Source organism: Varanus komodoensis, unplaced genomic scaffold, assembly GCF_004798865.1.
Source record: "Varanus komodoensis strain SLA01 unplaced genomic scaffold, ASM479886v1 scaffold29_1, whole genome shotgun sequence".
Taxonomy (NCBI): Eukaryota; Metazoa; Chordata; class Lepidosauria; order Squamata; family Varanidae; genus Varanus; species Varanus komodoensis.
The window spans coordinates 8,214,541-8,242,197 of record NW_025335759.1 but is presented as its reverse complement, the minus strand read 5'-3'; the positions used below and the strand labels follow the sequence as shown (position 1 = coordinate 8,242,197).

General features: G+C 44.3%; 2 protein-coding genes across 3 annotated transcripts; one reads left to right on the top strand and one right to left on the bottom strand.

Moving 5' to 3' along the window:
• The first annotated feature begins 1,038 nt into the window (after positions 1 to 1,038).
• Positions 1,039 to 17,857, top strand: TMEM50A (transmembrane protein 50A). Of its 2 annotated transcripts, none has more exons than XM_044434746.1 (7): positions 1,039 to 1,187; positions 5,931 to 6,042; positions 7,143 to 7,255; positions 8,230 to 8,297; positions 9,846 to 9,938; positions 10,864 to 10,933; positions 16,741 to 17,857. In XM_044434746.1, the coding sequence occupies exons 2-7, from the start codon at positions 5,950 to 5,952 to the stop codon at positions 16,766 to 16,768; spliced, it is 465 nt and encodes a 154-aa protein (XP_044290681.1). In that variant the 5' UTR covers positions 1,039 to 1,187; positions 5,931 to 5,949; the 3' UTR covers positions 16,769 to 17,857. The 2 variants fall into 2 exon arrangements, with proteins under 2 accessions (XP_044290681.1, XP_044290680.1); XM_044434745.1 differs by lacking the exon at positions 16,741 to 17,857 and adding an exon at positions 11,996 to 12,328.
• On the bottom strand, positions 11,241 to 27,657 carry RHCE (Rh blood group CcEe antigens). The gene is made up of 10 exons (XM_044434744.1): positions 27,439 to 27,657; positions 24,598 to 24,784; positions 23,317 to 23,467; positions 21,962 to 22,109; positions 18,382 to 18,548; positions 17,217 to 17,354; positions 15,863 to 15,993; positions 14,530 to 14,609; positions 13,856 to 13,929; positions 11,241 to 13,469 (listed from the first exon to the last, which is right to left on the bottom strand). The coding sequence occupies exons 1-10, from the start codon at positions 27,578 to 27,580 to the stop codon at positions 13,443 to 13,445; spliced, it is 1,245 nt and encodes a 414-aa protein (XP_044290679.1). The 5' UTR covers positions 27,581 to 27,657; the 3' UTR covers positions 11,241 to 13,442.

Here is a 27,657-nt window from a genome sequence, read left to right as displayed (position 1 = left end):
GACACATTGGAGAAGACAAGAAGGCAAGACTCATTGGAGAAGACAATCATGTTAGGAAAGGCGAAAGCAAAAGACAGAAGACCAATTATGAGATCAAGGAAGCCACAGTCTTAAACTTGGAAGAACTGAACAGAACTTCAGTAGACAGGACATTTTGGAGAACTTCCATTCATAGGGTCACCATTAGTCAGAAATGACTTGATAGCACATTAACAACAAAGCTCCATTAAAATACTGGGATTTACTCCTACACAGGGATGCATAGGATTGTATTGTTCATAGAAACCAAGCAGGTCAGAAGGGACCTCCCAGGCCATCTAGTCTGATCCCCGGCTCCAGCCAGCTCTGCTCATGACATGCCAATCATGTGCATGCCCAATATGGTATTGAGGCTAGGATTTTTTCCGAGGGGTTTCACGTTAAATGAGCATCTTTTTCGACTGCTGTGACCGATGAAAGCAGTGTTTGCTTCTCTCCAGAGCAGGAAGCATTTGCAGGGGATTATGCTTGAATCAATCCCATGTTCCCCAGACTTACTTGCGTTTAGAATAGCACAAACTTTGGTTTGTACATCTGTTGCAGAGACAAGGTTACTAAATTCCTACAGCCATTCGACTGTACGCCATCTGCCTGCCAAATGTGTTCAACTCCAGGCATTCGAAGCCACCTAGTCCAACACATCTGGAAGGCAGCCCTTTGGGAAAAGACTGCCGCAATACGGCTCCTTAGAAGCAGACCGTTAACTGTACGCCTAAACGCATTTTGCCCGGCTCATACAGCGTGCGTGCCAGCTATCCCCCCATGTTAAGGAGCGTCGCAAAGATTGCGCCTGCGCACTCGGGAATTCCCCCCTCGCATCTGCTTCTGACTCCCGCGCAAACCTCAGAATAACCAACCACTCGGGAGAAAGTAAGATTTCGAGTGCAGCAATTGCGCACGCGCAAATTGAACGTGCGCCCCGCGGCCACCCTAGAGAGTGACGTCAACGCGCCTTCGCCGTGAAGGCTCCGTCTGCAATGGCAGCTTCGGCCTTTTCTACATCCGGGTCCCTAAGCCGGATTCCTCCTTTTGTTTACTTGGTGGGGAGGAGGCGGAGTCCGCGTTGGCTTGACTGAAGGTCAGCTGAGCGTGAGCGGAGCTTGCTTCTGTCTTCGGGCCGGTTACCTCACGAGAGCTCTTTTAAGCAGGTAAATGGAGCAGGACCTCTTTGGCTTCCCCCAGTCCCCTAATCCCCCGCGGGAGGGTCTTGGTTGGCCGAGGGGGACCGTGGGCCAGGTTGTCCCACGCGGGGAGCCCTTGGCGAAGATGGGTGTGTCGGCAGGGCGTGAGGGAGCTCGCCCGCCTGCTCCCCTTTACTCCTAAGCAAGCCCTATAGTTCAGTGGAACTTGCGGCGCAGTAATTATCTGTAGTATGGCAGCCTTAACAGAGCTTTCAGTTGTTAGTCGCGAAGTCGCGTCCGACCCACAGCGACCCCATGGACAACATTCCTCCAGGCCTTCCTGTCCTCCACCATCCCCCGGAGTCCACCCAAGCCCACACCCACTGCTTCAGTGACTCCATCCAGCCACCTCATCCTCGGCCGCCCCCTCCTTCTTTTGCCATCTATCCTTCCCAGCATCAGGCTCTTCTCCAGGGAGTCCTTCCTTCTCACTAGGTGGGCAAAGTATTTGAGTTTCATCTTCAGAATCTGGCCTTCCAAAGAGCAGTCAGGGTTGATCTCTAGGACTGACCGGTCTGACCGCCTTGCTGTCCAAGAGACTCGCAGGAGTCTCCGCCAGCACCACAATTCAAAGGCCTCAGTTCTCCGGTGCTCAGCCTTCCTTATGGTCCAGCTTTCACAGCCATACATTGCAACTGGGAAAACCATAGCCTTGACTATACGCACTTTTGTTGGCAGGGTGATGTCTCTGCTTTTTAGTATGCTGTCTAGATTTGCCATAGCTTTCCTACCCAGGAGCAAGCATCTTTTAATTTCTTGGCTGCAGTCTCCGTCTGCGGTGATCTTGGAGCCCAGGAAAATAAAATCTGTCACTGCCTCCATTTCTTCCCCATCTATTTGCCAGGAAGTGAGAGGACCGGATGCCATTATCTTAGTTTTCGTAATGCTGCATTTGAAGCCAACTTCTGCGCTCCCCTCCTTCACCCACATCAAGAGGCTCTTTAGTTCCTCTTTGCTTTCTGCCATGAGAGTGGTATCATCTGCATATCTGAGGTTGTTGATATTTCTCCCAGCAATCTTAATTCCAACTGGTGATTCATCTAGCCCCGCCTTTCTCATGATGTGCTCTGCATATAAGTTAAATAGACAGGGCGACAGTATACAGCCTTGCCGAACTCCTTTCTCAATTTTGAACCAATCAGTGGTTCCATGTCCAGTTCTCACTGTTGCTTCTTGACCTGCATTTAGGTTTCTCAAGAGACAAATAAGATGGTCTGGTACTCCCATCTCTTTAAGAACTTGCCACAATTTGTTGTGATCCACACAATCAAAGGCTTTAGTATAGTCAATGAAGCAAAAGTAGATGTTTTTCTGGAACTCCCGAGCTTTCTCCATGATCCAGCGTATGTTGGCAATTTGATCTCTAGTTCCTCTCCCTCTTCGAAATCCTGCCTGTACTTCTGGTAGTTCTCGGTCCACATACTGCTGGAGCCTAGCTTGTAGGGTTTTGAGCATCACTTTGCTAGCATGTGAAATGAGTGCAATGGTGCGGTAGTTTGAACATTCTTTGGCATTGCCCTTCTTTGGGATGGGAATGTAAACTGACCTTTTCCAATCCTGTGGCCACTGTTGAGTTTTCCAAATTTGCTGACATATTGAGTGTAGCACTTTTACTGCATCATCTTTTAGGATTTTGAATAGCTCAGCTATTCAAATACTGTCGCCTCCACTAGCTTTGTTGTTGCTCAGACTTTCTAAGGCCCATTTGACTTCACATTCCAGGATGTCTGGCTCGAAGTCAGTGACCACCCCATCATGGTTATCAGGGACGTTAAGCTCTTTCTTGTATAGTTCCTCTGTGTAATCTTGCCACCTCTTCTTAATCTCTTCTGCCTCTGTTAGGTCCCTGCCATTTTGGTCCTTTATCATGCCCATCTTTGCATGAAAAGTTCCCTTCATATCTCCAATTTTCTTGAAGAGATCTCTGGTCCTCCCTATTCTATTGTTTGCTTCTATTTCTTGCGCTGTCCATTTAAGAAGGCATTCTTATCTCTTCTAGCTATTCTCTAGAGTTCTGCATTCAATTGGGTGTATCTTTCTCCCTTGCCTTTTGCTTCCCTTTTTTCCTCAGCTATTTGTAAAGCTTCCTCAGACAGCCATTTTGCTTTCTTGTATTTCTTTTTCTTTGGGATGGTTTTAGTTGCTGCCTCTTGTACAATGTTGTGAACCTCCATCCATAGTTTTTCAGGCACTCTGTCTATTCATCAGGGATATGATTTAGGTCATACCTGAGTGGCCTAGTGCTTTTCCCTACTTTCTTCAACTTAAGCCTAAATTTTGCAACCAGAAGCTCATGATCTGAGCCACAGTCAGCTCCTGGTCTAGTTTTTACTGACTGTATAGAGCTTCTCCACCTTTGGCTGCAGAGCACATAGTCAATCTGATTTCTGTGTTGACTGTCTGGTGATGTCCATGTGTAGAGTCATCTCTTGGGTTGTTGGAAAAGAGTGTTTGCTATGACCATTGTATTCTCTTGACAAAATTCTACCAGCCTGTGCCCTGCTTCATTTTGTACTCCCAAGGCCAAACTTGCCTGTTATTCCAGTTATCTTTTGGCTTCCTACTTTAGCATTCCAATCCCCCATGATGATAAGGACATCATTTTTTGGAGTTAATTCTAGAAGGTATTGTAGGCCTTCATAGAACTGGGCAACTTCAGCCTCTTCAGCACCAGTGGTTGGGACATAGACTTGGACTACTGTGATGTTGAATGGTTTGCCTTGGATTCGAACTGAGATCATTCTGTCATTTTGGAGATTGTATCCCAGTACTGCTTTTCCTACTCTTTTATTGACTATGAAGGCAACTCCATTTCTTCTGAGGGATTCTTGCCCGCAGTAGTATACCTGATGGTCATCTGAATTAAATTCACCCATTCCTGTCCATTTTAGTTCACTGATTCCTAAGATGTCGATGTTCAGTCTTGGTCATCTCTTGTTTGACCACATCCAGCTTGCCTTGATTCATGGATCTTACATTCCAGGTTCCTATGGAGTACAGATCTTTGCAGCATCAGACTCTCCTTTCACCACCAGATACATCAGCAACTGAGTGTCCTTTCGGCTTTGACCCAGTCGCTTCATTCTTTCTGACGCTACTAGTACTAGCCCTCTGCTCTTCCCCAGTAGCATATTGGACACCTTCCGACCTGAGGGGCTCATCTTCCGGTGTCATATCTTTTTGCCTTTTGGTACTGGCCATGGGGTTTTCATGGCAAAGATATAGAGCTTTCCATAGGATTAGGTTATTTGTTTTAAGCATTTTAAGCCTGCCTATGAGGGCATGCCATCCTCACAAGGCGACTTGCAATGTTATAAAAAGTATCATTATGCAAATTTAAAAATGATGAACCACTGTTGAAGGATGAACCAGTGTTTACTCAGAAGCAAGCCCCAGTGTGTTCAGTAGTGTGTGTGGCAGTGCACTGGGCTGGGCCATCCATCCATCCTTTGGGTAACGCCATGCATTTTATTCAGAAGTAAATCCCACAGCTAACAGATTGTTCTGGAATACGTGCCGTTAGGGTGGCAGCCTTAACTGTGGTGCCTTGGGGCCCATCTGCCTTCTATTTTGGGTAACTGAACTTTATTCATTCATTGTGATTTTAATTTGCCATTTTCTTTCAACTAAGGCAGTTTACATAAGCCTCCTGTTTTCTTTTTTATCCTCACAACAATCCTGTGAGGTAGATTACTCTAAGATTCCATGACTGGCCCAAAGCCACCCCATGAGCTACATGGCTGAGTGGGGACTTAGACTGGAACTTGGTTCAACATGTGGACTGCTGGCTCTCTTTTGTCCTATTTTTAGGTACAGAAACTACCAAGCTGCAGTAAAAGATGCATGGATGATAAGATAATTCCAGCTAATAAGAATTTAGAGGTCTGTGTCAGCAGGTTCCATGGCTATTTTGCAGTCCACTGCTTTGCAAGCTTGAGAGTAACTCACTGTTCAGCAGAACTGACCTGTAAATAACTGCACAGAAATACCTTGTGCACACTCCCTTGGGAATAAGCTCCATCCAAGCCAACAAGATATTTCTGAATAAATATGTTTGACATTGGGTTGGAAGTCTGCCTAGTGAGGGAAGATTCTTATCTGATGTCACTGATCTTTGGCTGAAGCATGAAGAGCCCCAGTGACAAAGCATCTGCACACAACTGAGTTAAACATCTGTGAAAGTTTAGTAACAGGTCAGAGGGACCAAATAACTTCACAAATGTGGCAAGTTCCACTTATCTGAGTGGCTTTTAAGGGGACTGGCCAAATTTCTGGGGAAGACTGCTTATCAATAGCTGATACTTTGGATGGCTGTATGTTACCTGTAGTATCAGAGGCAATATGCTTGTATACATGGGCTGCTGGGGGACATGGGCAAGAGGATCATCACCTTGGGAATTTCCTGAGCTGCTTTTGGCCACTGTGTGAACAGATTAACCATTGTTCTGATCCATCATGGTTCTTCTTTTGGTCTTAATATTGGTCTGCATTATTGAGCTGTTCAGACTGCTGGAGATAAGAACTATATATAGTTTATTTAATGAATGTTCACATCTTTGTGTGTAAATACACCATATACCTGTGTATTTGTTTTTTGTTTAGAGGATTAGTATGGGAATTTGTTGTTTTGTTTTTTGATGAGCATCTTCAAAGCAGCACATACAGCTAATGCTAGCCATGCTCTTAAATGAAATTTATTTTCTCTCCTAGGTTTTCAAAGCAGTAAAATATGTCTGGCTTCCTTGAAAACATGAGGTGCTCAGAATGTATTGACTGGGGAGAAAAGCGAAATACCATCGCTTCCATTGGTGCAGGAGTGCTGGTCTGTACATTTAATCCTCCTATTTGTCACTTGTTCTGCAAATGCCTTCCTTAGTCTTGCTTCTGTTAAATTGGTGCAAAACTTCTACTGGTATCTATAGTACTTTCACTGGACCCTCTTCCTATAAATAGGCATACAAACAGGGCCTCTCATATTGTTCTCAGCAAGTTGGGATGCATAAAGGCAGTGCTTCAGATAACCTGGCCCCCGTTTACAGCTTCAAAAGCCAGTGCCAGCACTCTACACTAAGTCTAAAAACCCACCAGAAACTAGGTGTCACAGGATTGGACCACCTAGCTCCTGCCGCTACTTTAGCACCCGCATTTCATACCAGTTGAAGTATCTGAACTATTTTACAGGCAGCCTCAAATAGAGTGTCATCCAGTACTGCCTGGAATTAGAAAGCTCCTTTAATCACTGTACACTGTCCCAGATTGAGTTGTTGTTATCCCAAACTCCTGAATCTCAACTTGTTTTCTTTAACAGAAATCTGTACCCCTGCTTCCTTTCAATACCATCCCTCTTCCAAGGTCTATATGTCCAACCAATGCTGCCAGTTTTCAGTTGGCAGGATTCTCAGGGAGTGCAAAATGAAAACTGTTCATAACATCTATCCATATGTACAAAAATGAACAATCAGACCAAAAGGTCAGGGCTCACTAGAGGTACATAGTCTGTGACAATTCTTTGTAGGGCCCAAATGGATGTGGAAGGTAAGAATTTAAAAAATCCACAGTCAGATTACATGGTGATAATAGTACATTTCTAGTTTGCTATTCAGATTTTACACCCATAATATGAAAGCGAACCACAATTCCAAACCAAATAGAATCAAATACATTAAATTATAGTTTTACAGGTTCACACTGGAACTTCTCTATTATAGTCTTTGACAATCAAATATTGACAATCAAATATTGAAGCATTGCTATTTTTTCTTAGCAGTAATGTGTCTGTGATCATTGTAGTTCTCCCATGAACTCCTGAGTGGTGCCGTTTTCAGTGTCTCAGAGTTCTGGGGTAAGATTTACAGAGGCATTGTGTTGATTTACAGAGGCATTGTGTTGATGTTCACATTGTGAACTGTTGTATTCAAATAGTTTTTTACAGGCTGGTGGATTATCATAGATGCAGCTGTTAAATATCAAGATCCGAAGCAGTTCAACCATTCATACCATGCTTGTGGAGTTATAGCTACAGTTGCATTCCTAATGTAGGTATCAGCGGCTCACATTTCTCCAAATATTCTTGTAGAATTTGTATTTAAAATGTACCTTAAAACACAGGATTTGATATGTTAGCTGGTTTTCCTCAGTCAGCTTCTCGGTTTGATTAATAATAAGAATCTCCATCCTTGATCTGCCAGCTGGTATCTCACTGTCCTCCATGGCACCTCATCCCAACCCCAACAAATTTTTGTTTGCCCCTTTCTTTTTTTTCCTGGAGCCTCAAAAATGTGCAATGTGGATCTTTAAAGATAAGTGCCTCAGAAATTGCATAATTATGTTCATAATTGTTTATTGTTATTATTCTTGGTCTTTCATAAGTGTACTCTTACGGCCATCTGCTCTATATAGTGTGCCCAGTCAATTTCTTTGTAGGTTTCAGCTGTCAAAGGCACCTACACAGTGGAAAGGGTAATATACGTAGAAATAGACATGGCTAGATAGCCTATAGTCTTGGGATAGTCCCTTTAAAGCACTGCTTGGGCATCATGGGAGGGGTTGTCACTGGTGATGGCATCGATAAGATTGTGAAGAGCAGCAGGGATCCAATCCCTGCAACCCACAATGGAATGGCTCTTCCAAGTTTGGATGATGCAAACCCATTGTAGATCAAAGAATCCCTAGAAAAGCCGTGTGCTGTCAGGGTGGCTTGCTGTCTAAAACAAAGCACCCTGCAAGAAGCAATCCAGGGTTGAACAACATAACCCATCATGGCTGGTGTCTCTTGAAGCAAAGCTCCACTGGATACAACCCTGATCTAGAAAGCGGAAAGTCCCTCGTCCAGGCCTGACCATGCATTAGGCAAGTCACTGTGGCCTGGATTCCCAACCTGTACCATGAGTGGTGATGTTCCAGCAAGAACAAGGTGATACATGTGAAGCACTTTGAGCACTCAGAAATGCCATTCAGATGCTAAATGCTAAGTGCCTCCATTGAATTATCTTCTGTTTTATTCATGCAGGATCAATGCAGTATCCAACGGGCAAGTGCGTGGGGATAGTTACAGTGAAGGTTGCCTTGGGCAAACAGGTAATCTTCATGAGTGAAAGTTACAACTGTTGCTAAGCACTGAAGCAATCTGATTTCCACATCTTCTGCATATAATTTGCTTTAAGTTAATCGGGCTGTTATATAATGTTGTGACTGCTCCAAAGTAATCCAACCATTTTCCCCCTGTTTCCTGGACTTGGATTACTTTTATTGCTCTATTTGTGTCCTTGTTGCCTTAACTTATTTTGACTCCTTATGATACACTCACTGTGGCATTTATTTTTTTTCCTTTCATTATTCTTCCTATGAAAATCAACACAAAAATATTTGTTTAAAGTACAGTGCTCCCTCTTACTTCGAACACATCCATTCAAGCTCGTTTTTTATTATAAACGTGGATAAAATAAAGGAACACTCTATTTTTCCCCATAGATAGGCAAATAAGGATAAAAGATTGATTTGTTCAGTTTACAGAATCTGGCCACATATAGTCAGGAACAAAACATCTGCTTTGTTCTACTTCTTCTTGCTTTGGGGACTGTCTTCTGCGGGGCGGGGGGTGTTAAAGCACAGCATGTGCATTCAGTTACTCTGATGTTCATTTGGTGCCTCATTTGTGGTGGGTGGTAAACAACTTCAAAACCAATTTAAAAAGAAATCTCTGTGAAGGATGGGTGGGAGTTGGCTTTAATTATATTACACTAGGTTAAGACCTTTTTATTTCAACAATATCTTAATAACTTTTAATATCAGCTTATAGGTTTTAATCTGCAGCCAGGGTGGATCTGGATTTTATGTGTATTATGTTTTGTTTTGTTTTGTTTTGTTTTGTTTTGTTTTGTTTTATGTAAGCCGCCCCGAGGCTATGCGATGGGACAGCATACAAATTCTCTAGATAGATAGGTAGGTAGGTAGGTAGGTAGGTAGGTAGACTGACGGACTGACTGACTGACTGACTGACTGACTGACAAACTTACAGTGTGCTCCATGGCTGGCTACTGCAGAAACAGGAAGAGCTGGTTTTTTCTGAAATTGAACCTGAAGCAAATGCACAATTATGTAGTTTACAAAAATTTATATTTTATAGCCACACAGGGATTTGAACTTAGGTCTCCCTGCCTTGCACACTCTTGAGAGAGTAAATTGAGAATGGAAAAATGCTTGTCTTGCAAGGGAGGAGAATTAAAAGATATGATGTATCAAGCTTGTACAGTTCTGAAATATCTGTGTGTTCAAGAGTTTTTTCAGTCACAAAACAATCTACCATGTAAGAGAGCCAGTGTGGTATAGTGGTTAAAGTGGTGGACTGAGGTGATCTGGGTTCTCAGTAATGGAGCCCATTGGGTGACCTTGGGGTAGTCACAGACTCACCTACTTCACAGAATTGTTGTTGCAAGGATGAAAAAATGGAGAAGCTTGTTAGCTGCCTCAAGTTCCTTGCAAGATGAAAGGCAGTGGTAGTGGCGATGATGTACATGGGCTTTATGGAGTTCTGGTGGGGAAGCTTATTTGTGCCATCTTCTGGCAAACTATTTCTTAACAACGGAGCCGTCATTTAAATAATAAAGATGAATGTGTTCTTTTAAGGTGCTCGCATCTGGCTGTTCATCGGTTTTATGTTGGCATTTGGATCTCTGATTGCATCTATGTGGATCCTCTTTGGAGGCTATGTTATTAATGGTAGGTTCACTGTTAAGGGTTACCTTTTGAAATTAACACCTTAGCGTGTGATTTTAGATTGGGGGCAGTGTTCCTTCTTTTGCTTATGAAAGCCTTCTAGAGGGACATGAACACTCAAGGGACTAAATAAGTTATTTATTTATGGCTTTTCTAAACCGGTCAATTAGCAAAAAGCTCTCAGAACAGTGTACAAAATGTCCGGTATGTTGTACTTCTGCCCAAAGTATGGCCCTGAGGCAAAACTTTTCCAAAGGCAAAACTGTGCTAACTGCTGCAGCCTCTTCCATTTTCTTTGGAGAGCTACGGTCTGAAGGCTCATCATGCAGCAACCTTACCACAGCTAGGCAAGTCTAGATTTGGCCAGTGCTAGGATGGCAGGTTTTCGGGAACTCTCCATATACTCCTTGGTCTACTGAAGAAAGGTGGGGTACTACAAATGTGAGAAACCAAAGTTATAATCTGTAACTCAGAAGTAAGTCCCCTTGGGTTCAGTGGGTCTTCTTCTTTAGTTAAGTATATTTAGAATTGCAACTTCAGCACCTGGACTCAGAAGCTGAGACCTTCAGAGGATATGCATGAGCCATCAGTAGCTGCCCCTTTTCTTTCTTTTTTGTCGACTGTTCTTATCTATAACTCCAGTTGAACTTCTGCTTTCTTAAGATGTCTGGCTGTTGATTGCAACTTTAAATATAATGTTTTGTTTTGTTACTGTGAACCATTTTGAGAACAAGTATGATAGAAATGCAGTATGATACAGCAGATAAACAAAACCTATTTGCCAGATCTTATAGAAATGGTATCCTAAGAAGCCATCTAGTGATGCCCTCAAAATTTACAAAATAAATGTTAGATTGTGTTGGGAGAATGGGCTAAGAATAAATGTATGAAAACCAAATGAAGCACTCCCCTCCCACTCTATTCTCAGATAAAACAGAAAAACCATCAATATACCCAGGAATAGCAGTCTTCTTCCAGAATGCTTTTATCTTTTTTGGGTAAGCACACTTTCCTCTCTTTTCTTTGTTTGCTTGTATTTAAGTTTAATGTGGATCAACATTTGTGATTACTCTATAGCCAAGGTTCATGAAGACCATTAGAGGTTTTGGGAACCTTTAGTAGCAAACAAGGGTTCAGAGCAGTGCTGAAAAAGAACGGTACTGGTATAAGGTTCAGAGATGGTGTGTGAGGGTGCCACTATGAGGCATAAAAAATGTAAGCCTTTTTTTTTAAGTTGTCCTAAATATATAAACAAGTCCATTTATATCCCATATTTCAATTTACATACAAAACTCACAAGGCAACTCACATAAATTGTTGGTTATTATTCTGTAATTTGCAAAGTAAGTCACCATACAAAAACAGAAAGGCAAAAAGCAGCATCAAACAAGATAAAGCAGCTGTTTTATCAGAGTCTAATAAAATAAAGACAGTCAAAGCCCTAAAATCACATGTTTACATTTTAATTAAAAGCTCCAGAGAAAAGAATTATTATTTGTTGCCTAAAACTGCATAAAATTGGCATCAGGGACGCTCAGAGAATGGATCACATGCTGCAAAGAGCTTGGAAAGAGTACAGGTTTAGCATGCTAAAAGAGCAAGTTGGGACGAAAAGAAGGAAAGTTCCTGCAAGGTAAAATTTGTGGCTTAGAATACCACTGGAGTTACACTTGGTTGTAGCAATCTTCCAAGGGAAGCAAGGTGTAAAAGGTTATTTTCAGACAGTGTCTAAATTAATGGCTTCCACCAGTTTTTCTCTGCATTACATGATTCTTCACAGCAGGTGATAGGGCCCATTTGCACTTATCCCAATAATATCAGTATTCTTGTAAGACACAGATTTGTGAATGCTATTAAAAGTCACTTGCAGGCTTTTGTAGAGTATGCTATTGGTCGCATGCTTGGAATTGTACGCATTTTTTCTGTCTAGACTTGCATAGAATATACCTTAAAGTTTTTACCCTGCATTTCAGTAAAATAAAGATGTTGCTCTACTCTTTTGGATGTAAATGTCTTTAATATTTGGTGGAGTTAAGCTAGTCTCTCTCTTTCATTAACAGAGGTCTGGTCTTTAAGTTTGGTCGCACTGAAGATTTGTGGCAATAAGTGACCTAGAGCATCTGTCCTGCTATTTTTTAATTACCCACTCTCTTTTTGTAACACTTGTGCTCTAGTATCAGTGACGAAGAAAACTCTCCCATTTTAAAAAAATCATGAAAGACATTTCCATTATTTTTCATTCTATTTAAGGCTATTTTCTACTCTCAGCTTTTGACATTAAATATTGTAGCATGTGACTAAAATGTAAAACTGAGAAGGAAGAGAACTTTGAGGTCCTCTTACTGAATGTTTTTGTTATAAATGAATATTAAACACTATTTGTTTTACAGCTCTTTATATGTGATGTGTCTTCACAATAGAACAGATATTTTTGAATATGGAAATATGTGACTGACATTCTGTGTGGATAGTTTTTTAATGGATAATGTTAATTCTATGCATTAAAATGTAATAGAAAAATGCCTGGGAATTATGCCTACTATCCAGTAATAAGGTGGTACAGCTGAGCTTTCCAAGTGGTGTTTTGCAAATGAGTTGGAGTACAGTTCCGCTCCTCCCTACCTAACGACCATGCTGGCAGGTATGGGAGCTGTAGTCCAACATGTCTGGAGCACACCAACTGGGGTGCCTGAGATAGCAGTCTTCCTTTTGGGGTTCCTCAGAATGTGAAGGTCAGTAATGGCAAAGCCTCATTCAAAGAGAACTTGCTCACACTACCAGTCTGCCCGCATAATATGCAGCTTCAGGAAGTGTTGGGAATAGCTTAGGCTACACTGTAAATGTGAAGAGCAATCAAGGCCAGAGTGGAAAATGAAAGCAGAATATGTGAAAACCAATCCATGAGCACAGAGTGTGGAGAGCCAGAGTTAGTACTTAGATCTAACATTACATTCTTCCTCTTTTCCTCACTGCCATTAAAATCCTAAGTATCTTAATGGTAAACAGCTACCCAGTTGGCACATAACCACCATCTCTGTTTTACTTAGCTCATCAGCTTTTGAGGCTGCACAGGTAGGAGTGTGCAGCCTCTCACTGCTTCCACTTTGTTTTCAGTGAACAAAACAATCCAAGAACCATGGTTTGACTTAAACTGGGTTGTTACTCCAACAACCCTGGTTGCAGGTTTGCACATCACAGAAAACAACCCAGGGACACTGCATTTTGGAGTTTTGTGAATGGATGGGAGGCAGCCCACATAGTTTCAACCAACCATGAATAGCCCATTGTTGATCTTCACATGTGACTTGGATCAGTGCACACATTGGAGAAGAGAAGATGGAGGGCAGCTTTCTTTAAATAATAGTATAGATATCATTCATCTAGCCTTACAAATATTCCATACAAAAAGGTAAATATACCACCTCTGGCAGTTTTAATAAAGCAAGTGTCATTTTAACATATTCTTGTGGAGTAAACACTCACTTCCTGCAGTTTTGATGGCTGTATTCAGTATCCAACAGCTGCATGGGGGAACTGAAAATAAGGAAATACGGTTGCATGAGAGGACAAACAGATAATGAAACATTGTTGAATTGCTTCCTTTTATGGAACTCTTATTTTTTAAATAAGACATTACTAAATGCATTTACATAGAAGACCACTCCTTTGCGGTCAAAGCAACTTACAAGTAAATGATTTGTCATTTCTGTGCTGAGTGCATCTAGAAGTCTATGGGCAAGCATACAATGTAGAACCTTTAAACCAAGACCCTGTGAGTTTTGGGGCAGACACTGTCTGTGCCAATTGGTATCTTTAGAAGCATTTAACTTTAGGCACATTCTGCTTCAAAGAAACCCCGTTTCCTGAATCAGTCCAATTTGGTTCCAGATTTGGCCAAGTAATGTACAGTTGAATCTTACCTCCCAATAAGCTTGATCATCAAAGTATTTTCTTACAGGAGGGGCTTTCCATAATTTGCATTTCAAGATGAAACCTAGGAAGAAACATTCTTAGCAAATGGAGGCAAGTTTCCATAATGCCTTTCAGCATTCCACTTTCTTTCTATGTTTATATCGGCACTCTCTAACAGAGTTCTTTGCACAAGCAAATAAGATACAATTTAAAACAATGCAAACTATTAAAACTAAAATGCAGTTAAAACATGGAATTTTAAAGTAAGAGACAAAGACTAACAGTAGATGTTATTTAGATGGTGATAAAAATTTTGGAAAAATGGCACCAGAACAGCCAGTCTGGGCAACATTTGATATAGGGAAGATACCACTTTGTAAAAATCCTAGCCTTCTAGCCCTTGAAGTAACCATAAGGAGGCAGAATATACATAGTTCATATCCCTAGAATAATCAGAAAATCTTCCCTATTCAAGGAGGGAAGATGCGTTAGTCATTCCCTCTTCCATTCCCCACCTAACAAAAAATTATAAATTTATTAGACACTCGACTCTTCCAATCAGAAATAATCAAATATGTATTATCAATATTGCAGGATCAATATGCAATATGAGCATGGAATTCAAACTCCAATGTAACAGAATTTAGGTATTCATGTAGGAAAGAAAACCATAGAGCGGTACCTGTCAGAACACCACTTGCCAGACCAATGGCCAAGCTCAGGCTGAGAGCACCAACTTCAATTAAGGCCAAGTAGCCTAGTCTGAAAATAACAACACAAAGAAACCGTTCTCAAACAGCAAAGCTCTAAAGTGAACCTTTACAAAGACAAGTGGCATGTAAAAGCTAAGTAAAGTTCTTTACTTGCCCTGTGTTATACCCATAATGCATTTCCCATTTGTTCAAGCATTATTTAAAAGTATTTTCATTTCATATGCTAAAAGGCTTCTGGAACAGCTTACACTGAGTCCATGAAGCAAGGCAGTCCCTGCCTATCAACTTATAGTCTAAAAAGATGTAACACACAAGGAAAAAGGGATGGAGAAGGGGGGGGGGGACCACAGCACAATGCTGTGGTCTTCCGGCATCATCTGGGAAACCATAGGATTTTTCAGAGTCTGAGCAGCCTCAGTGCTCTAAAGGCCAGGCCTCCATGCTGTTCTCACAACCACAGCAGAAAGACCTTGCCTGCTGCCTCGTATGCCCACACAGTGTCACAACTGAGCCCCAGGGAGGGGGACCCCAGAGTTGCATCTTTTCCAAGTGGTGCCCCATCCTTCTGCCCCTAAATTTAGATGGCTGAAAACAGCTGTCCACAAAAAATGCAAGGCACAGCGGAGATGGCCATGCCTTGCATCAGATGCTCATCTCTGGGCTGGTAGGACTCCTGCCTGGAGGCCTGGAGAGCAGCTGCCAGTGCAGGCAAACAATGGCCCCATGGTCTGATTGGATACAAGGCAACTACTTATTTAATTCAGCCATTCCCCACTCCCCAATTACAATGACCAGAGCTTTCATAGGAGAAATCATAGCTCAGTGACAGGGCACCTGACCTACATGCAGTCAGTTCCTAGTTCAGTGCTCACTACTTCTCTCGGTAGGGCTGAGGAAGAATCCTGCCTGAATCCCTGGAAATTGCTAGTCAGTGCTGCTGCTCTGGGCCAGAGGGACCAATGGCCTGTTTCAGGATGAAACAGCTTCCTAGCCAGCAGGATTTGAAAGGAGAAATGGTGCGCCCGCCCAGCAGCCTGGACACCCAGGCAGGCATTAGCAATCACAGGAAGCACTGATTCTGTGTGCTGATCCAATCTGAAAGCCATCATCTGTGCCACTGTTGGAGAGTTTCCCTGCTAAACAGCAATTAGTATTTTTTAAACAAAACATTTAAGGCCACAGGGTGCCACAGCAGTTGACTTCCCAATTCAGCAGGGGGGCTGTGACTGATGAGGCCCCTCCCAGCTCTGTGCTTTTGAGAAATTAACCAAGGATAATGCATAAGAGCCAGACTCAACCTACTCGGATAGGTTTTCATGGTTTTCTATCAGGGTAAGAATGACGTGGACAATCCCTCCAAATACACTGCACAAGCCAAAGGTAGAATGAATTCCAGAGGTATCATGTATCTTGACTGCTGTATTCATGTATTTCTGAGTTTGGTGGAAAGGGACATAAAAAGAGAGAGAGAAATAAGCGTTTAATTGCAAATCAGAAAGTGTATCTCATGGCATGTGGCTGGCTGTCAACAGAACAGTGGGTGGCAAGTGCACCATAGCAGTGTGAAGTGCAGAGTGTGGCGGGCCAGTGGCAGAACATGAGTGCCCATAGGCATGTTCAATGCTTGTGCAATCCCTGGCATCTTCCTCTTGAGGACCTTTGGGTAGCAACGCTGGAAAAGAACCCAGCTCTCCTTCAACGAAGAGAGTGAAGATTTCTAGTTCCAAATACTTCCAGCCACTCTCCAAGTCACATTGCCACTCGATGCATCACTAAGGAAGAGGGCACAAGTTTTGCGACATATATAGACTCATTTCTAATAATACATGAAAATGTGAATATAATTACTATCATTTAAATAGCAATGCAATGCGTCCCATTCTAGTGGGAAAGATTGTTGTTGTGGCGCCTCTAGAGAAATCCAAAGAGAAGGAAGAGCTGAGCTCCCAGACACAGACAGCTCCACAGTGAAATGCTCAGTTACAAAGGAGACTCGTTGAGAGCAAGGCCCTCCCCATAAGTAGGGCTTTTGCAAAGAGTGTGTACTGAACTTTGGGTGGAGTTCAGGAAGTTCCAGCTATCGATGCCTTTGCTTTCAGCCTAGATTTTCCTGAAACAATGTCTTTTTTCCAACTTTGGTGTGGCATTTTCACTTGCCTTCCCTTGTGTTTGGAGGTCAGTAGCAAGAAGGTTCAAAGTCCTGGCTGACTCTGCTGTTTGGACTGTGCTTCTACTGGACCACTCTCCCGTGTTTCAACCTTAGCTGCGCCTCAGACCGCTCTTTTGGCCGTTCCAGCCTTAGCCTGATCCTCTGCTGGACTGAAACTTTGCACTTGACCATCTGCCTGCATATCAGACTCACCTGCTGGATTCCTCCCCTGGCCTGCCTGATGTAGAGCCTGATTCTACCAGTCACTGGTGAGCCCACTGCTATCCAGGTGCATCAAGGCTCTGCTCTGCTTTCCTTTTCTATAGTTCGTGTTATGTGTTAAGCAGACTTGGAGAGGCTTGCCTTTCAAATAGGAGATGCCTTCAGGTAGCCCTTCTGGCTCTCTGTAAACGAGGGTGCATGGCCACCCTCCTCCAAGATGCTCTGTGCAAGTCTTCCCATTGTCCACAGTCAGAAATGGAATGGTTTGAAACCGGGACCACTTACCTGTAAAAAGGCAGAGCCAAGTACAGAAACCACACCAGCCACCAATCCCAAAAGCAATGCAATCCAAGGCTGCTGGATGGTGGAAGCTGAAAAACCAACAGCCACCCCGCCTGCCAGGGTTGCCTTCTGGATGTGGGCCTATGGGATGAACAACAGAAGAAATCAAGACATGAGAAATGCCAAGCAACAGCGTTTTATTGGTGTAAGGCACTCGTAGTTTTGTGCACATGCATGCACACACGGTCTCCTCCCTCGTGTGTATGTGTGTGAGAGAGCGAGCGAGCGAGCGCACATGCCATTTTGGACTCCATGTAAAACACATTTTTTAGTAATTTCAGAATTGCAGAGGGAGCCAATGTGATCTTTAAGGGGCAGAGGTAAGCCTCCAGGCTGCGGGAACCTACTCTGTCTCGCCTATTTGCCTTTCGCTTAACCTGCATATTTGACCCCAATCCATCATGTTTCTTATGCAGAGGCCAGTAAACACATTACCCAAAGTACTGTGTATTTGCAGTTGAACACAGAGTGGGATTGCACTTGATTAAATATGTTTGTTTCTGTAAAACTCTCTGTATTTTATTATTTAATGCTATTTATGAATTGTTTGCATTAAAGGCATTTCTAAGCTCTGTCCTCTTTAAGATGATGTGGTTTTGTGCAAAATAACCTTCCCTTCCTGGGAATAGCTGCTGGGAAAAGTATGTTTTCAGTAAGGTGCCAAAAACCCTGAGGGCTGGTAGGGAATTCCAGAGCATAAGCACTGTAGAACTATGGGGAATATTCCACATATGCCAAACTTGTAAAATTTTGGATACCACAAAGTACAGCTTATATGAAGAGATGCCTTGCTTTCTCTCAGGTGATTTTGAGCCCACATCAGGCCTAAAGACCCTGTGGAGAAGCAGATTACCAGCACAGTGCAGCTTTGCTCCGCAGTGCACCCAACTTCAGTGGTAAGTTTTAAAAAATGTGAAGGCTGCATTTGGAGGCCCACAGATCGCAGGGCCCCAGACCTATGCCCAGTGGTACAGTCCTAGTGGTGCCACTAATTATGATGGACCCAACCCCAGTGAAGACCTCCACATGCCAGCATCTCTTTTTGATACATGACGCTTTCGAGAAAAGCCCCCTCTACCACAACAGACAGTGGGTTCTTCTTTCTCACCATGCTGAGCTTTCCATTTTTGCTGGTAGCCACTGAGATTGAAAAGGCAGCAACAGAACTTGCAGCAATGGCAAAGTAAGTGTTGCAGACCGCATTCAGCTTCCCTGATCTGTCTTCTATCAGCACAGAATTGAAGCTGGGCCAGAACATCCAAAGGAATAAAGTACCTGGTAGATCCCAAAAAACAAAGAGCAATTGTTAGTCTCCTCTGTAATCCTTCAGATCCTTTTTGAGCAAACCTCAGGTGACCTATTCATGCTCACAAGGTACAAGGCTTATGAAAGTAAAATAATAAAAACCAGTACAGCTCAAGACAAAGAAGACCTCAGCAGTATAGGCAGCCTATGAATATGCTTATAAATAATCACTTTTCTACCTCAGTCTTCACCCCAACAGTCTCCTCCTGCCAAATATTATATACAGGTTATTGAATATAATGAAAACAGAATATGAACAAGCAAAAGAAAGCACAGAGTGCCTTTCCCTTTGGCCATGTTGCTTCCCTGAATAGGCCAGGGTATGCCTGCAGAATTGATTGGGCGACTGAACATAAATTCCTCCCCCAAGACAGAGAACAAAAATACTCTTGCTACGGATTTCATAACATCCCTGTCCCCCACAGGTCGCAGAGCCACACAGGTGCCAACATCACTTCTTGAGAAATGGAAGTGGGGGCACAAAGCTGCTTCATTAAGGCAAACAGTTTTGTTCTCACAGCAAAAGCAGCCCTTTTCTACCAAATGACTGGGGAAAGCAGCTCCAGGGTGCTTTTCCTAACAAGCTGAAGGCCATGAGGCCTTGGCATGCCTTCAAGAAATTATCCTGGCTTTTGGACTCTGGGAAAGATCCCCACACTACCTGGTGGACCTCACTAACCTTCTTGCCATTCTTCTAGTGTTGCTACACATTATGCCTGTGTGATCAGCTTTAAGACTCAAAGCTCTCCTTTTATCTTCAGATGGGATTTGAACTGTACAGCTGTCCAAACAGAGGTGTGTCCTCTGCTAACCCTTCAAATGGAGGATGGTCACCTGGAAAGTGAGCTACTTCACCATCCCACTAAAGCTCACCCCTCCCCACCTCCATACTGCCTACCAGTGGTGAAGCCTAACTGTCTCTGCTATTGGCAGAAGTTCCTGAGACCTGAACATGCATCGTGCTGAGCAGTCAGGGATGAACTAGGCATCCCAATAGGGATCCGATCAAACATCCCCAGTGATATAGAAAGAAGGGGATGGGGGCCTAATCTTTAAAGGACATGTGGCAGAGGAATGCCAAACCTTCCTCCCCAAGACACGTCTGGCTTGACTTCCCTGTCTTCCCTCTCCCTGCTCTTCCATTTCCAGTTGGTACCCCAGTACGAAAGTGAGTGAGCTGGAAGAAAGGAGGAAGGACTATGAAAAGGAAGGTGGTGGGTGGAGGGTTTACCTCTCTTCAATCCGCCCACCCATTTGCTTTTAAAATGGTTTTCTCCCCTCCTGCCATTTTTATGTAATTGGGTTAGTCCCATGTTGGAAGTGCACAGATCTGTGGCCACATCTAACTTGGTTTGGAATCCCAGAGGTAGCCAACAAGCCACCTAGTTCAGGCTGTCTCTGCAGCACCTGGCACCCTTCAAAGACAGATTGCCTATATTGCCTTTGGCCTTCCCCTACACATATACCAGGAGCAGAACTAGGAAATGGCTGCCTACCACTTGTTTATCATCTCTGCTTTGGCTTCTGCTCTTTTTTTAAAATCCAAACTCAAGATTCAGCCTAGCAATCAGTGGGTGGCGGAACAAGCCTCAAACCAAGGAGACCTGTAACTGGATCTTCCCTGCAGTATTATGTTTGATAGGAAACAACAGGTGCCGCTGACTTGTGATTTACTGAGGGCCTGGGAGGCAGGCAGGCGTCTGTGTGGACTAAGCGCAGCAAAGAGCGGACTGCCAGGTCGCCTCACCTGTCTGCAAGTCAAAGGGATGAGCGTCTCTCGTGCTGAACCTGCCTCTGGAAATGCTAGCTCCAGGATCTCATACGTTCCCCCTTCTCGCCATCTGTTCCCTGATGCCGAGACACAGATTTGTTCACTCGGGCTTGTTCACTCGGGCTGTTTTGTCGTTCGTCTTTGACGTTCCTGACTGGCTTGCATTACTTCCTAGGGGCTCCCGGGAGTGCTTAATCAAAGATATAATTGCTTTTGATTTGCAAGTGCTTGGAAAGTAACAAAAAGGCTTTAAAAAAAGTGAATGAGCTTTTAATGCCCTATTGCAAAATCAGACTAACGGCCAAACAGCACACAAGGGTAGGTAATGGCATCATGGCTGCCTATTTATTGTGGAGGGACAGGAAGTAGTAGTTTGAATAATAATTGTGGAGGGCCTGGAAGAAGTGGAAGAAGGAAGAGTCAAGGCAGGAGTGCAGGAGCTCAGACCTACAGGCCAAACCCAGTTGACCTGGGGTTGCCCAGAAAAGACACACTGGTTTCTCCCCAGCTCTGCCCCCTTCTGCCCCAGCCAGCAGTTTTCCTGGCCTTTGTACAGTTTCCCCCATCTAAAATACTGAAGACAAAGCTACTGGCGGGAAGAATTTCAAGCTGCAACACATTCTGTACTGTTCCACCAAGTCCATTTTAGCTCGTTTACTAATCAGGATGCAGTGGAGTAATTCCTTTTTTTCCCCCCTGGTATTTGGGCCCCACCCATTCCTGGAATGTAACTCCCCAGAGCTTCTCCAAATGAAATGTAGGCCTTGGGCTGAAAGAGGCTGAAGAACCCTGGGCTAACAACTCGCCTGCCACTAGCTCTTCTCCATGCCAATTCCAAGATCCTTCTCGTTTATAGTAATATTGAGTAAAATATCCCCCATCTTGTAACAATAGATTTGGTTTCTTTTTCCTCGCTGCAGAACTTGGCATTTGTCCCTGTTAAATTTCATTCTGTTGCTTTCAGTTCAGTGCTCCAAGCTATCAAGACAGCTTTGAATTTAGTTTCCATCTTGGAGGATAAAGTGTATCCCACCCACATTTCAAAAGTATTCCTCACACCTCATCATCCAAATCATGAATGAAAATATTAAAAAGCATTAACCCCTGGGCTGAACCATATGGTACCCACTCATTACTTTTCCTCACTTGGAGAAGTGCCATTGATGGGTACTTTTTGGAAGCTAATTCTGCAGCCAACTATGGATCCTCCTGCTAGTTGTTCCATCTAGCTCGCTTTTAGCTAGTGTGCTAATCAGGATATCATAGAACAGGTTATCAGAAGCTTTGCTGGTGTCAAGATAGATTACATCCACAGAATTCCCATAGTTCACCAGGAAGGTTAGCCAATCAAATTTATGAATACTTTTCAAAGGGTTTTTAAAGCATTCCTGCTTCTTTTGGCCTTTCATGGAAAAGCTATTACTGTTTTCCCAGCTGCTACATATATGTATTGCATAAATGACATGTTTATTTATTTATTTGGGGTATTTCTGACCTGTCCAATACATCGTGTCTCTGGACAGCTTACAAAACAGATTAATAATGTTTTAGTATTATCCAGATTTCAGCTGATTTTATAAGTTGACTTTAAAAAGTAGAGAAAGCAGTTTACCCAGCATTGCAAACAGATTGGAGACAGGCCTTGAGCTTTCCTTCTCAACTGTTCTGTTCAGCGAGGAATGGTAGAGTATCCAGGAGACCATCAAGCCAAAGTAGGCCCCAAATAAAGGGACATGCATCAGGGTTACATGGCTTTTAATCTGCAGACAAGAAAAACAGGGGATGTATCATATGGAGCCACAATGGGGTGGACTCTGGGACATGTGTGGGTGAACTTCCAGGGGAAGGAGGAAGAGGAACATGGTCCTGTGCATCTTTAGACAGGAAAGTATCCAACAAATCCGATGCTGGATTTTTTTCTGACTCCGCACGCTAGGATTGTGCTTTAATTCTTCTCCTTCAGTGCCCCACTGCAAATGCCCCCCAACACTCCTTAGCCTTCACTGCAATTCAGTAGCATTAAGCAGCTCCATGCGAGGCTCATGGTGGCATGAATGGTTGCATCTGCCACAGTCAGATTCGGCATTTGACAGGCAAGTAAAATTAGACTTTGTGCAGGGTTTTAATTTGAACTGGGCTTCAGCCCTGTTTTGCAGGGAGGAAAAATCATCCATGGCATGTATTATTAGCTCTGATTTTATTTGCTATAATTCTAAATGTCTGATAAAGATAAAACAACAAAACAAAGCAAAAGAAAGTTCTGGAGTTAGCTGGCAAGTAGCAATCTTGGGCAGAGGAACTGGGGGCCTTTGTTTGCTTTGGGGGCGGGGGGTTGCCACTCCTTTAAGGATGAGTGTTGCCAGCTTGCATGCCTGTTTCTTCCCTGCTCAACCTGTGCATTTCCAAGCACATCAAACAGAGGGACTTCAGCTTCTGGCTAGACTGAGGTAGGATGCCTCACACAATGGAATCTGCTGCCAGAGAGTGTGGTGATGGCCACTGCCTTAAATGGCTTTTCAGAAAGGTTGTACTGTGGAGTGTTCAGGGTTTCAGCCAGTCAGCCGTGCCCTCTTTCATTATACTCAATTCCATTTCCCTCCCCCTCCTCACTGGACTGTTCTGGAGGTGAGCTCCCCTTACTTCTTTTCTTTGGTCCATTTGCCCACCTTAGGGTTTGCCCTATGCCTGTTGATACCTCCCCCTTGCATATGGTGGAGCTGTCATTTTGGCTAGCTCAAGATAGATAGTACAAAGCAGACTTCCCTCAGTGTGGTACCCTCTGGATGTCTTGAACCACAACTCTGATCGTCCCTTACCTGCATGGTGGAAGTTGCAACCCAGCACATCTGGAGTGCATCAAGTCGGAGAAAAATGGCATACAGTATTGGACATGTTCAAGGGAGAAAGAGCGATGTCTCCACAGCAAAGGAGGCATCCTCATCCCAGCTGCAGAGTGGCTTACAGTACCTGCAGAAAATGCTCAGCTAGCCATCTGTTCACGATGAAAGCCGTCACTTCCACCATAGCCATGAAGACCAGCTGCATCAGGTTGACTTTGCCAAGAACAGCTCCAGAGGAGATTAACACTGTGGTGACACTCATAACAGCTTCTATGATGCTTTCATGTAGGAAGAATAGCAGGAAGAAATATGCACAGTGGTTTGGCTTTAGAACATGGAATGTTCTGGGGTTTTCTTCCCTCCTGCTCATATTAGGAGGCCTTCTGCCCTCTTTTGTAGCAGGCAGACCATGGCATCTCCTGCTCCCCCTCCTCACCATGAGCATTGCTGGACAAGAGGGAGAAGCAGGAGAACAAGCAAGCAGGAGTACTAAAGAGGAGGAGCAAGATGGGGCACTCTTGTCAGTGGGCCCCTGTTGGGCTGTGGGCCCCTGGGAGGTACCCAGCCATGCCTCCCCTGGAAACATACTGCATTTTCACACTTTCGTCCCTCATGTTGGGTGCTTCCAGGTGGAAGGCTTGGCAGACTCCCCATCTGCAGACCTTTTGCAGCTCTTCCACCTTTCCCTTGTGGAATTTACATTGACCGGATGCAGCTTCAGTATGTATTGGATATATTAATTTTCTCCCCACTTAAAAAAGATATCTGAAGCAATGTGCAGACATACACACACACCCCAAGAATGCCAAAGTGAACTGGGAAGGGAAGCAGGGGTGGACAGACGTGCTGTTCAGCTACGGCAGCTCTCTGCCCTGGCCCATGCTTCCACAAGCTAATGTGGGCACGGAGCATGTCAGGACAGGATTCTGTGTGGGGCTGCCTCAGGTGCTGTTGCAGGCGCTGGAGGTCAAGCCAGCAACTCAGCTGCTCTTCCGCTGAAGGAACTGCACTGCCTACCAGGTTCTCTGTTTGAATACTCCTGAGCAACCTCAGCACAGGATATGCAGGGAGTGCCTTCTCTCTTACCCACCTGCCTGGGTATGGAGGACCTCGGAGGATGTTCTCCTGCTGGTTGCACATGGACCCATGGCCCACTGCACGTCTGATCAGCAGGAGGGGCAGCCCCCTTTCTGTGGAATTCCCTGCCTGGGGAGGTGAGGCAGGTGCCAAGGCTGTGCTGTTTTCAGCACCTACCAAATAACAGTAAGGGGTCCGTAAGCCTATTCAAAGCAGCTATCTGCCCCACAGCTACTGAGCTGAACCCATCCACGCACAGGCATAGTGCCTGTGGCTTGACGCAACCTGGAATCCAAGCAAGGAAGAAGACGCTGCAAATGGCGTGAGCTACCTTTGGAGGTTCATCCGCACTGTCCCATCCGAGAAGTGGAAGAGGAATCCATCCATGATCACGGCCCACTGTGTGCCTAAGGCAGCAAGAAGAAGTCCAAACGCAGTGCTGCTGAAGCCATAGTTCTTCAGGAAGGCCAGGAGGAAGCCGAAGCCAAAGATCACCATGACGTTAACGTCTTGAAACGCTGCAGGGCAGAGAACGTTGACGTGGATGAGGCACATCAGGACAGCGGTGCAACATCTGGGAGCAACAGGCTGGTGGGATCAGAACCTGAGCCATGTGCCTTCAGAGGTGGGCAGGGCTGGACAACTGGTGAGAGCCCGAACCCCAGCAGAGGCCCACTGAAAAGAGTTCCCCCAACCTGTCCATCACCTTCCCCACTGCCACCTGCTTGCTCATGTCTCTCTTGCGCTGGCCCAGGCCATGATGAGCGCAGGAAGAAGCAGCAGTAGTCCAGGTCCCCTTGCTTCCTGACCCCTCTGCCTGTCCAGCAAGCAAGCGGAAGCCATGGTGAGAAAGAGTGAGGGTCACCAGAGCTTGGTGCTGATGGTGGTGTGAAGGCCGATCATGCGGGAGGGGCATGGAGAATGTCTTCCTCCAAGAACTAGAGCCTGCACCAGTGGGCAGAAAGAAAGTTCAAAGTGTCGATGTGGAGAGATCAAGACAGCCAGTGATTGATAAGTGGCTCGGAACATATAAAAGCGTTTGAATTGTTAGTAAGAGCGCTGATGAGCAGGCAGCTCCGTGTCACTGGCTTTGTGCTTCAGTAAAGCAGTTTCCTGGGAGAGCTTGCGGGCAGGTTTTGGTTTTTGTTTGTTTTTGTCTTTCATGGTTAGACAAATGAACCTGACTGATTGGAGATTAAAATCCCTGACACTGGGATGGACAAGGTTTAATCCTCCCCTCTCCAAATGGCACTGATCCTAGTCTGGATGCAGCCTCACACTACAGCAAATTAAAGGAAGATCCCGGAGCTACACACAAATTCACATTGCGTGCCCATTGCATGCCATTTGGCCCTGAATGCCAAGAATGCCAAACTTGAAATATTCAGGCTGCTTCCACACCGGACCTTTTCTCCACAATTGTCACCCTTTGTTGACTCGCTGTTTATGAAGAATCTGGGCATGGTGTTTACCAAACTCTTTCATCTGAGCTGTTTCTGTGTTTCCATTCAATGTCTGTTCAGAGCTGATTGGGTGTGTTCAACTCCCCCCCCCCAGCTTTTTTGTTTTGTTTTGCAGTAATTGCACCTTCATGCTTGAGGCTTCATATTTGCACAAAGCTAGCTTTGGAATCAGCAAAGAGCAGAGACTCGGCCTTTCCCATGATAAGCAAGGCTTATCAACTTCAGCTTCTGAGCAGGAAGGGTGGAAAGACCAGCGGGGAAAGTGCTTCAGGAAGCAAGTTTTTAGAGACAGTTTAGCAGGCATGTCGTGTGGAAAGAGTTTGTGCTGACTGCATTTTATACCTCCCTTTTTCCTCTTGCACTTCATCCTCCTTTCCACTTTATCCTCGTAACACCCCTGTGAGCCTCAAAGTCAGTGACTGGCCCAAAGTTGCCCGGTGGGCTTCATGTGTGAGTGAGGACTAGAACTGGGATCTCCCAAGACCCAGTCCAGCACTTCAACCACTACACCCCTCTGGCTCCAGTCCTTTTCCTGACCCCATCCCTTCCTATTTCCTCCTCAAATGTTTCCCACCCTACATTTGGCGCCCCTGTCTCACACAGTGAGAGGGGGAACCCCCTATGATCCCATCATATGGATGAGGGATTTATACCCCACCCCAGAAATTGGTAGGCCAAAGTTTGGGGGGCCCAGTCCATAGGGCACAAATCTCCATCAAAATTACACGTATTAATTTATATCTGTATAGCCAAAGTTTGGCATCATTACTAGCCTTCATTGAAATTTCACAGAAGCCAAAGCTGATCTCAACTTTTCTCATCCAAACCCCTTCCAATTAAATAGGCTCTTCACTTCATTTCCAGTCTGCCAAAGACAGTTGGTAGTTCCTTTCTAGTTACAATGCATTTGCTATGATGGTGATTTTTATTTCTATACCACCAAATAGCCAAAGCGGCCTCCATTTCTCCCACCCCACCATCTCCCACCCCACCATCTTTATCTTTTCCTCTTGGAGGAAATCCACCCCCCTCAGATTTAAAAACGTGGACCCAGGCCTAGCAAAGCCGCTTCACACCCCACAGACACCTGAGAAACACACAGAAGGCATTCCCATGTGGCTTGGCAAATGTATAGGAATCCATATAAACAGGGTTAGGGAGGGAGAGTGTTATGCTAGGTGATCAGGTCCCACTTTGTGGAGAAGACTGTGGACCAGATCTAGGTTAAGGATAATGAACCTTATGATGGAAGAGCAGTGACCTATACACTGGCAATTGCTTTCCCTCTCCAAATCCGGTCCGCCTGTTGTCTACTCTTTCTGGATATACTTCCTCTTTCCTAACCATGCGTTCGGAAAGTAATAACTTGTGGACCTTAGTGGACCCTGCTTTACACTCAGAAAACACCAATCTGTTACAAGTATAATTTTCTACCGTGACATTCAAAGATTACCCGGAGATCCTGGGGCTAGTACTTGCCCAAGATTTGCATGCAAAAAATGCCTTTACAGCTGAGCTACTCTGCCATTTCGCTCCCTCTGAACCCTGTCTTGCACTCCCACAAACAATTCACTCGGGTTTGTCACATTTAAGGGAAAATACAGGCACCTGCATAATACCTGGACCTCATTATGAGAGAATCTCTCCTGTCAGGTAAGAATTTACTCAATTAACATCACAAACACCATATAACTAATAAGCAAACTTACCTGGGTAGAGAGTAGCATCCCTTTGAGAATGTTGATGGTCATAAGAAACAAAGAAGTAAAATAAAAAGAGGAAAACAACTTCCAAAAAGTACACGAGTCCCGACAGACCAAAACGGAGGTTTGGAGGATATTGGGAGGCCATGATAAATTCCCTGCAACATTTATAAAAAAGGTAACAAGAGTCAATATTTTTCCGTTCTGTACAAATGCTCCATAAAG

What these genes read in the sequence shown, in the direction of transcription:
- TMEM50A (XM_044434745.1), top strand. Translation starts at nt 5,950, where the DNA reads ATGTCTGGCTTCCTTGAAAACATGAGGTGCTCAGAATGTATTGACTGG. An exon ending in GCTACAGTTGCATTCCTAAT is followed by an intron (nt 7,256 to 8,229) that starts GTAGGTATCAGC and finishes TTATTCATGCAG; the next exon opens with GATCAATGCAGTATCCAACG. An exon ending in TGGAGGCTATGTTATTAATG is followed by an intron (nt 9,939 to 10,863) that starts GTAGGTTCACTG and finishes CTCTATTCTCAG; the next exon opens with ATAAAACAGAAAAACCATCA.
- RHCE (XM_044434744.1), bottom strand. Translation starts at nt 27,580, where the DNA reads ATGGCCTCCCAATATCCTCCAAACCTCCGTTTTGGTCTGTCGGGACTC. An exon ending in GGATGCTACTCTCTACCCAG is followed by an intron (nt 24,785 to 27,438) that starts GTAAGTTTGCTT and finishes TCTGCCCTGCAG; the next exon opens with CGTTTCAAGACGTTAACGTC. An exon ending in TAGCTGAGCATTTTCTGCAG is followed by an intron (nt 22,110 to 23,316) that starts GTACTGTAAGCC and finishes TCTTGTCTGCAG; the next exon opens with ATTAAAAGCCATGTAACCCT.